This window comes from Hemiscyllium ocellatum, chromosome 12, assembly GCF_020745735.1.
Source record: "Hemiscyllium ocellatum isolate sHemOce1 chromosome 12, sHemOce1.pat.X.cur, whole genome shotgun sequence".
Classification (NCBI taxonomy): Eukaryota; Metazoa; Chordata; class Chondrichthyes; order Orectolobiformes; family Hemiscylliidae; genus Hemiscyllium; species Hemiscyllium ocellatum.
Window position 1 is genome coordinate 62218199 of NC_083412.1, and position 12260 is coordinate 62230458.

Sequence of the window (12260 nt, forward strand, 5' to 3'; positions counted from 1 at the left end):
AAGTATACAAAACTATAAGGGGCATAAAACAAGGTAGATAGGGAGAGACTTTTCCCCTTAGTAAGGGGTCTATAACCAGGGGGTATCAGTTTAAGAAAAACAGGAGGGTTAGAGGAGATTTGTAGAAATAATTTCACCCAGAAATATCTGGGTGTTTGGAACTTACAGCCTAAAGGGGTGGTAGAGGTGAGAACCCTCAAGACATTTAAGAATTATTTAGATGAACACCTGAAATGCCACAGCATACAAAGCTACAGGCTAAGTGCTGGACTATGGGGTTAGATCGATGTTTACGACAATGGACTGAAAAACCTCTGTGACACTGTAACATAAGATTACTATGAAGACTACTCTGAACTATTCAAAGGACTAGAATTAAGCTAAGACAGAGTTTTGTCAAGTGACAGTCTGGCCTGCTAGTGTTTCATAGTTACTTATCTGTTTTTCTGACTTGGCTCTTCATGTTATCAATTAGACAATGGAATAGGGCTCCTGGGCTTTTCTGCTGGCTTTGCGCAGCAGGAGAGGCAGATGTAGTTGCCACTGATGGGACTTTACAATGTTCAAACTGCTGGTGCCATACTTAAAGCTTAGCTGTTTGCTATTTTAGAGGTTGAAAGTTCAGACTGGCCCAGTCTGGTGCTCAATCATTACTACCAAATACATGGGTCAGGGCAAAAGAAACCTCACCCCTCTGCTTCACAAACAGGGATCAGGAGATGCTGGTGGATGGGATGGTGGAAAAAAAGGAAGATGGTCTTTTTTGAACCAGTGCTCCACAGGGGTAAATGCCACCATCTTCTTTCTGCTAGCTCATATCTATAGGACCTGCGCACACTCTTACCTGCCACTATGCACATGTCTGACCAAGGCTCAAGGACTACAAATCTCAGAATTGCATGCAGACTGTTTCTATTATCCACCTCATCCTCCCAAACTACAAACCCTTCCTGCCTTCTGCACTTCCTACTTGTTCATCAGGGACCTCTTATCACCTGCCCTGCTCCCACATCTCCAATAATTGCTTTTCCATCTACTTCCACCTTTTCATTCTCTCAGTTTTCCCCAAGGCAGGAAAAATTGACCCACAGCCAGACTGAGAGATCCAAGACTGGCAGGGAATGCTGGACATCAGGAGGAGGAAATAATCCAGGCATGACTGCATATGTGGGAATAGAGAAACATCAATTGCCAATCCACCTTGTAAGTCTCATTGTGCCCAACTGTGCTGCTCTCCAATTACCCTCAGCATCAACTCATTCTTAATCTGCAGAAGCCTTTCTGCATCTTCAACAATTCCTTCCCTTTATGCAGACAGTTGTGATACTCAACAAATATTGGCCAGGAAGAAACCCAGACTCTCAGGTTCACCTCCATCTCTGTGGAGAGAAACCCCCTGACAGGGTACAACATCAAGGCTTTCTCCTGCACCCTCCAGTGCACAGAGGCTGGCACCTCAGTGGTACTTTTTCTGGGTTAGACTCACAAAGATGAATTTAGTTGATAGACTTTGTGGAAACATATCCAAAGTCTTTGGGAGATTAAGTTATTGGGCATAACAGTCCATATGGAAACCTTTTTAAAAATGCCCAGGCATTACCTTCAATCCACAGTGGCTGTAATTAAATAAGCTATCATTCACAGTTTCTTCCTGGTAATCAACTCCATTATTTTACAAAGAATTAAAGTAAGAAGACTGGGTCTTTTTTGCCTTTTTTTTTTGGATATAGATACCGTATTGGCCTGTTTCAAAAATACTGCTACCTTTTCATGTCCATATGATTGTTATTATATTACAAGTCTCCTTCCTATTCCCTTTTTATACTGTATACTATCATACACCTTTGTGATCTATTTGTTTTGAGGCCATTCAACCTGTTTCATGTTTCTATCTGATTTACAATAAAATCATTGATTGTCTGGAAAGGCTGTGATTATTCCTGTGAGGTACAAGCTCATTTGCATCATGTACAGTTTTCACTTCTTCCCTGACTGCTTGTCCATAATTATAGTCTGAAAGAATTTCTACTGTTATTCTTAGCCTCAGCTATGATTCCCATTTCCAGGCTTTCCTATCCTCTCTGATCATCCTTTTAAAGTGTCTCTGACTTTATTATTCTTCATATTAAGTCCTTCCCTGTTTGTCACTGCCAGATTCAGAAAAAACATATTTTCTGTCTCACCTTTGCTAATCCACTTAGGTCAATATTTTCTTAAGTTAAGATTGTTGATTTTAACTTTCATCCATGTCCTTGTTCTCTTAATAGTGTTTCATTTATCTTCCATTGAAGTGTTGCTATGATGTGTTTCACTTACATTGATCAGGTTATTAAGAAATGCCAGATCCTGTAGCTTTTTCACTGTATTCAGTCATGAAGCACCTGCAAGATGTCTATATCACTTGATTTTTCTCAGTGTATTTATTTTGCAAACATAAGGTTTTATTTCCAGATGATAGTTTTAAACTTGATTCAAAATTTGGATCTGCTGTAGTGAGATTTGAATTATGTTCTTTTTAACATTGCCCTTAACCTCAGGTTTATTAGTCCATAACATAACCACTAAGCAAATGCACAAGATAGTTACCCAACAGTATGATTCATTCTGAAGAAGGGTCACTGGACTTGAAACACGAACATTGCTTTCTCTGGACAGATGCTGCCAGATCTGCTGAGTTTCTCCAGCAGTTTCTGTTTTTGTTTCAGCTCTTCAACACCTGCAGTTCTTACAAAATCGCTCTTCCTATAATCTCCATAATTTGATTATTCAATGTCTCCAGTTCATAAGAATCTCTCAGGTTTTGAGTAAATATCAGCTCAGTGGCTATCTTCTACAATCTGTTTAATTGTTTGACAGTGTTTAATCCTTGGAAGTTTGTTGCTAATTATATAATTTAGATACTACCTACCTTTTCTGGAAGGATCCCTGACTACTCATGGAAGTAGGAATATTGTACATATAGCATGCTGCCATTTGTTACTCGCCTCTTCAATTCTTTTGGTAAATTATACTCCTTTGCTAAATATTTATATGGAAATTAAGATCTGATTAAGACAGAAGTATTTATATAATTGAAAATGGTGTGCTTAAAGGTATGAAGTTTGAAACAGGCAGCACTACTGCTTAAGTAGGCCTCAATATATCCTATAATCATAAGACATATGAAATAACCCCATTACATCTGTGACCTTCTGTCAGTAGGCAGCTACATTCAATCTCCCGCTTATTGGCTCTTGTTCCTGCAACACCTAAATTTCAAAATATGTTTGTGATCAAAGTCTGCAAGTTGTGCAGTCGACAGTCACAGTCTCCTGATCCTTAACCAAAAACACACCGCTATGTATTTCTTCCCAAAAATGAGCAACTTTTCACTAATGGAAACAATGTATACTGTGACAGACATATTAGAGAAAAGTATGTATTTAAAAGAGAATAATAAAAATGTAGAATTTCAACAATAAGATAATAACAATTGATAATAGCTCACATAAGTAAATATTGACTAAACAGATCAATCGAATGCTGACAGTGTTTAGAAGGAAAGGACTTTTATAGTTAATCAAACTGGCCAAAGAAAGTTAGAAATACAATTAATTGGGAGAGAATAGAAAGCAGAATATATATCATGAATTTGGTATTACCTTTTAGTAAAGTGGAACCAACAAATATATCAATAATTATTTCAATATTGATGAACAAAAAACTGTAAAGGATAATGCTTATGAAATTTTATTTCTGTAATGAATAAAATACATGCATGTCTAATACAGATTTATTTCTCATTCTTACCTTGAGTGACGCCATTTCTATGCTTCTTTTCTTTTGTTCAAAAAATGAACAGCAGATTTAAGCTGCAACTGAACCAAAGCAATTGAGCTCCTAAATGAAACAGAACCTGTAGTTGGAGGGCAACAAACTTTACACAGCAAGGGCTGCATTAGGCATGCTCCATAACTGATGCAACACATTGATTAAAAAAAACTAAGTCCCAGAATGCGAAGTGAAGACCGGAGAGAGTTTGTTAGACTTGAGAGAGTTTAATTATTAATTTGTGTCCCTTCCATCTACCTTTCATAGTACAGCATCCACCATAAACTCTGAACACTTAGCACTAATCTCATCACACTCCCTAACCACAATCTCTGACAAAATCACTGCCTCAGTATTCCATTTGATGCCAAACTGATCTTCAGGTGCATACATTGTCTTTACAGAAACTGTCTAAAACAATCCCTGTAAATTATTCTTCTATGAACCAACCTTATACCATCTGCAGCTGAAATCTATACCATGTCTTCTACATTCACACATGGTCAATTCCTTGCTATATAGGATCTTATTTTTCACCCTCTGCAAACTCATCCTATGTCACACAGTACCCTTGTGTTCATAAACCTGCAATGGTTCAATTTTCCCAAGCTCCTCACATTTTAAATTCTCAACCTTTTGTTTAAATCTTCTCCCTACCCTCTATATCACCATTTCTATCCTCTGACTGTAGTTTTTTGGTCATTCCCTACCTTGCACACATCCAATAGGCCATTATCCATCTAAGCTGTCTGTACTGGTGTTATTGTTTCAATGGGACTGGAGAAGATTATCTGAAATGAAAGCTATGAAGCATCTTCAACCAGCGAATGGACAGACTGGAGGTAACCTCATCTGTCAGGGTACCATGCACATGTAGAAGTTGCAGATTGTGTCAAGGCACTACAGATAAATATTAAGGACATTGGGGTTAGCAATAAGGACTAATGGGGAGCTAGGGCCTGGATTGTCTATTGTGCACCTTATGAGAGTGATGACTGAGTCTATCATGTGCTTACAGTCTCCTAGTGGGAAGATGTCTTTTCAAAGGTATTCAGACACAACCTGATTATTAAGGTGGACAAAGACCAACATGTTGTACTCAATCATGTTAGGCAATGGACACCAACTGAGAAGTGGGTGATCAATTATTTTTATCTACTTCCTTTACAAACAATAAACCAGAATGAATTCATGCAGACTATGTTTGGCAAGTGGCCAGTTTGTGAAGCAAGGTAATGAGACAGCAAGTTTATATGTTGTGTTATAAATCTGCTTTTCCAGAGCCAGAGGCAGAAAGAATGTGCAGGTGCCTGAGTGAGGAGAGAGCACATTCCTTGTTTCTCTCCAACAATTTTTTTACCTTGCCTGCACAAACACTTGATGAAGGGCTCTTGTCCGAAACTTCGTTTCTCCTGCTCCTTAGATGCTGCCTGACCTGCTGTGCTTTTCCAGCATCACACTCTCGACTCTGATCTCCAGCATCTGCAATCCTCACTTTCTCCTAGTTGATTCTAACCTTACTGCACAAACACCAGGCAGCGCCTTCAATATAAACCAAGCACTTGCTGAAGCATAAAGTTGGAGATCATCTACTGACATTTTAAATTGTCTCAAGTCAGAATCTCGAAGAAACCAGCATGAAATTGTCCGAGTCATCAACTTTCAGGATCTGTATATGATTCATGTTCTTTAGGGATGCTTAAATTATTCTGTATTTCTGACTTTCTTCTGTGTTTTGGAACTGTTGAATACTGGTATGAGTTAGAGCAATTATTACATTTATTAATCAGGTGTTAACTACAATAAATAATATTCCTTTATGTGTAAACATTAGAAGAATACTGGTGTCATTTTCACAGCACTGAAGCATTCACTGAATGGGTAATTGAATCCTTTAATTAGCAATCTCTTGTTTCAACGAGATGGGCAGAGAGAGGAACCATTGAGGAAAAACCAATGATGTTCTGGGAACAAAGGTGTCAGAGCAGGAAATAGCTCATTGTTGATATTCTTATGCCAGAATTGGATAGCTAAGACTTGAACCAGTCAGGGCAGTCTCAATCAGCTGGAGATCAATTGCATCATAGAAACGCTGAAGTTAGGTACAGGACAAGGCTATTCAACCCTTTGAACCCGCTCCATCATTCATTATGATCATGGCTGCTCATTGAGTGCAATGCCCTATTCCTGCCCTCCCCCCATCGCACTTGAGTTGCAAGAGCTGTATCTGCCTCCTTCTTGAAAGTACATAATGTTTTGGTCTCAGTCACTTTCTAATTAGATTAGATTAGATTACTTACAGTGTGGAAACAGGCCCTTTGGCCCAACAAGTCCACACCGACCCGCTGAAGCGCAACCCACCCATACTCCTACATTTACCCCTTACCGAATACTACGGGCAATTTAGCATGGCCAATTCACCTGACCCGTACATCTTTGGACTCTGGGAGGAAACCGGAGCACCTGGAGGAAACCCACGCAGACACGGGGAGAACGTGCAAACTCCCCAGGGAAAAGACTTTGTCTATTTATCCTATCCATGCCCCTCATAATTCTGTAAACCTCCATAAGGTCACCCCTCAGCCTCTGACGCTCCAGGGAAAACAGCCCCAGCCTGTTCAGCCTCTCCCTGTAGCTCAAATCCTCCAACCCTGGCAACATCCTTGAAAATCTTTTCTGAACCCTTTCAAGTTTCACAACATCTTTCCAATAGGAAGGAGACCAGAATTGCACACAATATTCCAACAGTGGCCTAATCAATGTCCTGTACAGCCACATGACCTCTCAGCTCTTGTACTCATTACTCTGACCATACCAAAGCATACCAAACATCTTCTTCACTATCCTATCTACCTGTGACTCCACTTTCAAGGAGCTATGAACCTGCATTCCAAGGTCTCTTTGTTGAGCAACACTCCCTAGGACCTTACCATTAAGTGTATAAGTCCTGTTAAGATTTGCTTTCCCAAAATGCAGCACCTCGCATTTATCTGAATTAAACTTCATCTGCCATTTCTCAGCCCATTGGCCCATCTGGTCCAGATCCTGTTGTAATCTGAGGTACCCCTCTTCACTGGCCACCACACCTCCAATTTTGGTGTCATCTGCAAACTTACTAACTGTACCTCTTATGCTCACATCCAAATCATTTATGTTAATGACAAAAAGTAAAGGGCCCAGCACCAATCCTTGTGGCACTCCACTGGTCACAGTCCTCCAGTCTGAAAAACAACCCTCCACCACTATCCTCTGTCTTCTACCTTTGAGCCAGTTCTGTATCCAAATGGCTAGTTCTCCCTGTATTCCATGAGATCTAAGCTTGCTAATCAGTCTCCCATGGGGAACCTTGTTGAACGCCCTACTGAAGTCCATATAGATCACATCTACTGCTCTGTCCTCATCAATCTTCTTTGTTTTTGTAAATCCATGTTGACTGTGTCTGATTCTCCCACTGTTTTTGAAGTGCCATGCTAGAAAACCCTTGATAATGGACTCCAGCATTTGCTCCACTACTGATGTCAGTCTCATTGGTCTATAATTCCCCATTTTCTCTCTGTTTACTTAAATAGTGGGGTTACATTAGCTGTCCTCCAATCTGTAGGAACTGTTCTAAAGAACCTTGGATGGTTAGCACCAGCACATCCACTATTTCTAGGGCCATTTGCTTAAGTAGTCTGGTAGATTATCAGGACCTGGGGATTTGTCAGCTTTCAATGCATCAATTTCTCCAGCATCGTTACTTTACTGATACAGATATCAATCTTTTTCTCTTTACATTCCTATAGAAACTTTTACAGTCAGTTCTTTCATTCACTACAAGCTTACGCTCATACTCTATTTTCCCCTTCTCAATCAATTCCTTGGTCCTTCTTTGCTGATTTCTAAACTGTTCCCAATCCTCAGGCCTATCTTGCCAATTTATATGCCTTTCTTTTGGATCTAACACTACCCTCCTAAGCCATGGCTTGGCTATTGCTCCCTATGCACTCGCTCACTGGACAGGAATAATCCATATAAGTTCACTCATTCACTGTTTGAATGCTGCCATTTACAACTACTGTCATTCCTTTCAGTAAACTTTAAATTATGTTGTAAAAATAGAAGAATTAAGCCTTCATTCTGTAGATTTCAAAGATTAATGGATGATCTACTCAAGGCCTTCAGGATATTAATAGGGAAAGACAGGGTAGATAAAGACAAACTGTTTCCACTGGTTGTGGAACCAATAGATATAGACTAAGAATTAGGGCCAGGTTATACAGGAAAGATGTTAGAAAGCAGTTCTGCATTGAAAGAATACTGAAGGTTTAGAACAATCTTCCTTAAATGACAGTTGATGCAAATTCAATTGTTAGATTTAAATCCGAGATAGACAAATTTTTATTAAGCAAGGACATCAAGGTATTTGGGCCCAAGGCAGCCATATAGAACTAGACCACAGATCAGCAACGATCTTATTGAGTGGCATTGCAGGCTTGAGGGGCTGAATGGCCTATTCCTGTTCCTATTTTCAAACACACTTCAGCCAACTCATTCCTCATACCATTGTTGTTTCCTGTATTAAGATTCATGTCCCTAGTTTCAGAATCAACGACCTCATTCTCCATCTTGATGAAGAATTCTCTCATTTTATGGCTGCTCATCCACAAGGGGTCACTCACAACTATGTTACCAATTATTCCTTTCTCATTGCATATAATAACCAGAGATGGACTGTTCTTGATACATTGGTCCAGAAAAGCATCCTAAATGCACTCTAGAAATTCCTCCTCTACCGTATTACGATTAATCTGATTCACTCAAGTTATATGCAGATTAAAGTCTCACATAATTACAAACATTCTTTTACCTTATGCATCCGATTTCCCATTTAGTGCCATTCCCAATATCACCAATACAGTTTGATTCTCTATATATTACCCCTACTATTTTTTTAACTCCTTAGCATATCTCAATTCTACATTGTCTGAGCTAATGCCTCAATATTTATATTTTCTTTAGCCAATAATGCAACTCCACCCCCTTTTCCTTTTTGTTTCTCCTTCCTTAATATTGAATGTTCAGTTTCCATCCCTGGTCACTCTGCATCTCTATAATCCCAACTCATACCTGTTTACATCTATTTAGAATAATTGAATCCCTACAGTGCTGAAAGACACTATTCAGCTGATCAACTCTGCATCAACCCTGCAAAGAACATCCCACCCAAACCCAGCCCCCTAACCTACCTCTGTATGCCCTGTATTTCCCAAGGCTGGTCTGCCTAGCCTGCACATTCCTACAGACAATTTATCATGGCCAATCCACATAAGCTGCTCATGTTTGGACTGTGAGAAGACTCTTGACCACCCAGTAGAAACCTACATAGGCATGGGGAGAATGTGCAGAATCGACAAATGCACCCAAGGCTGGAATTGAACCAGAATCCTGACACGGTGAGCCTCCATGCATCCCCTTTGTGTGCATGATTCATTCACTTTTTGTTGAACTCTTCATGTGTCAGCCACAAAGCCTAAAGGCTTACCTTTTTAATGTTCCCTTCTCAAGTGACCTTGTTCCCTAACTCCCTATATGGGGCTTTTCGAACCTCACTCCTGTTTTACCTATATCACTGGTACCAATGCGTACCATGGCTGCTGGCTGTTCGCCAACCTCCTTCAAAATGTAATCACTGGACCCTAGCACTAGAGAGGCAACATACCATCCTGGAGCCTCATCTGTTGCCACAGCACCATCAATGTGTTCCCCTAAAATTGAATTCCCTAAGATTACTGCATTCCCATATTTGTTGCTCCTGTACTGTGCAGCAGAGCCAGCCAATTTGGTTGTTGCTAATTTCCCCAAGAGGCCACTCCCCTCAACAGTATCCAAAGTGATAGATTGGTTTTTCAGGGGAATGACCACAGGGAATTCTTGCAATGACTGTTTAATTCTCGTACTCTACCTGGTGGTCACCCATTCCCTTTCTGCCTGTGGAGTCTTTTCTTGAATTAGATTAGATTAGATTAGATTATTTACAGTGTGGAAACAGGCCCTTCGGCCCAACAAGTCCACAGCGACCCGCTGAAGCGCAACCTACCCATACCCCTACATTTACCCCATTATCTAATGCTACGGGCAATTTAGCATGGCCAATTCACCTGACCCGCACATCTTTGGACTGTGGGAGGAAACCGGAGCACCCGGAGGAAACATACACAGACACGGGGAGAACGTGCAAACTCCACACAGTCGCCTGAGTCGGGAATTGAACCCGGGTCTCAGGCGCTGTGAGGCAGCAGTGCTAACTACTGTGCCACCGTGCCGCCCACAAACTGTGCCGTGACCACCTCAGTATACATGCTATCCATAATTCTTACAGCTTTGTGGATGTTCCAGTGATCCAGTTGCTGCTCCAGCTCTGAAACCTAGGCTTCCAGGACCTGCAACTGGCGACACTGGAAATATTTCTGGCTTTCCACATGGACCAGAAAGAGCATACCATGACTTTCAGCTCTCCTGCCATGACTTACCCCTTTCAATTAACTATTTGAGAAGATGCTCAATATCAGTTTCTCAAGGGCCTTTCGATCCTGTTCTTCATTACCACGGAATGTAACTCTTAGAAATTATAAACCCCAAAAAAGACCTTACAAACTAGTAGTGATAAAAGTTGCAAATATTTAGTTGACCTTATCGACTACTTACCAGTCAGCTCTCTCCCTTACAGCCTCTATTCCTGCAACACGGCAAGACCACTCTGGCTTTCCTTAAAAGGTTGGAAACAAGAGGAGGAGGAACAGTGTACCAATACTGCAGCCATTGTACGATGACTTTGGTGACTGTCAATAAAATTTGTGGATTTGGCAAGGAACAAAGGAAAAAGGTGGAAATTATACCTTAGGGTAAAGATGTTGATAGCAATATTTAAGGGTATGTGAGAAGCAAAAAGAGAATAGTTCACTCTTTACAGTGTAAACTATTATCAGCACAAGGAATGAATTTTGAATGGTTAGCAACTTAGTGATAGATTTAAGAGCAGGTGGTGTTTCTTAAGGAGGTGGGCTCAGACAGCAGAAGCAGATAGGGGGAAATGTGAAAAAGTAGGGTCACAGATGGGAGTGGATATTTAACATGTCAGCAAGAGGGGCTTAAACAATGGTCTCCATGTACATTGTTGTCATGACTGGAAGAGACACAGGTAAGAATTTTTCATTTTGTTAAGTTTATTTCAAGGGGCTAGATTAGAGTGGTTCTGGAAAAGCACAGCAGTTCAGGCAGCATTCGAGGAGCAGTAAAATCAACGTTTCAGGCAAAAGCCCTTAATCAGGAATACAGGCAGAGTGCCTGATGGGTGGAGAGATAAATGAGAGGAGGGTGGGGGTGGGGAGAAAGTAGCATAGAGTACAATAGGTGAATGGCGGAGGGGATGAAGGTGATAGGTCGGGGGATGGGTGGAGTAGATAGGTGGAAAAGAAGATAGGCAGGTAGGACAGGTCATGGGGACAGTGCTGAGCTGGTGAGTCTGTTTCAGGACATGGTTGAAGATGTTTATTTCAAGATCATTCTTAGATATAAAATTGCTTTCAGGCTTTTAAATAGCTTTTTTTGGTTTATTTTCTTGCCAGTGATTGAAATAGCTCTCTTATTTAAATCAGGATTTTTATTAAGAAATCGGAGCAGGAAGACTTCATTCAGCCCATTTAGTCTGGTTGACCATTCAATAAGATTATGGCTGATCTGACTGTGGCTTAATTCCACTTTCCTATCCCTTAGCGCTGGACTTCCTTGCAGATCTACCCCAAATGAGATCTAGGCACCTTCATCCTTTAGGTGATTTTGAAGTTCTCATATTATTAGTGTCTCTAGATTTAACTATGATCTGTTTGTACACTGCTTTGAGAACTAGCTGCTTTTGTTGCATGCAAATCTTCTAAGATTGGTTCAGACTAAATTAGGAGAAAGTGAGGACTGCAGATGCTGGAGATCAGAGAGTCGGGTATGGTGCTGGAGAAGCACAGCTGGTCAGGCAGCATCCAAGGAGCAGGAGAATTGACGTTTCGGGCATAAGCCATTCATCAGAAATGATTAAGAGCTTATGCTCGATTCTCATGCTCCTCGGATGTTGTCTGACCTGCTGTGCTTTTCCAGCACCATACTCAACTCAGACCAAATTAGTACGGCCCAAATCAGCTTCCAGTAGTCTTCATTCATTGTTTATCACTTTCTGTCAAATCCGATTTCAGAAAAGTGGCTAATCAATTTATCAATACTGGTTTGCATCTAGTATATTAGAAATAATAAAAATACAAATGACTTATCTAGTTCATAGTTGAGTTTAGTAAGTTTAATTTTAATGTTTGTTCTGATACCAACGAACTGGTGTTTTGCAGCTGCTTTGGACTCATTCCTCTGAGAATACCAGGTTCAACAAAAATATAATGCTGTAAGAACAAAGCAGTCATTTCATG

At 40.5% G+C, this 12260-nt stretch overlaps 1 protein-coding gene across 1 annotated transcript in view; it reads right to left on the reverse strand.

The window, feature by feature from the left end:
* Nucleotides 1–3804, reverse strand: part of hgd (homogentisate 1,2-dioxygenase) — a 33854-nt gene extending 30050 nt beyond the window's left edge. The window contains exon 1 of the mRNA XM_060833101.1: nucleotides 3790–3804. Within this exon, the coding sequence (XP_060689084.1) occupies nucleotides 3790–3804 (15 nt within the window). The remainder of the gene's footprint in view (nucleotides 1–3789) is intronic.
* Nucleotides 3805–12260: the final 8456 nt, after the last annotated feature.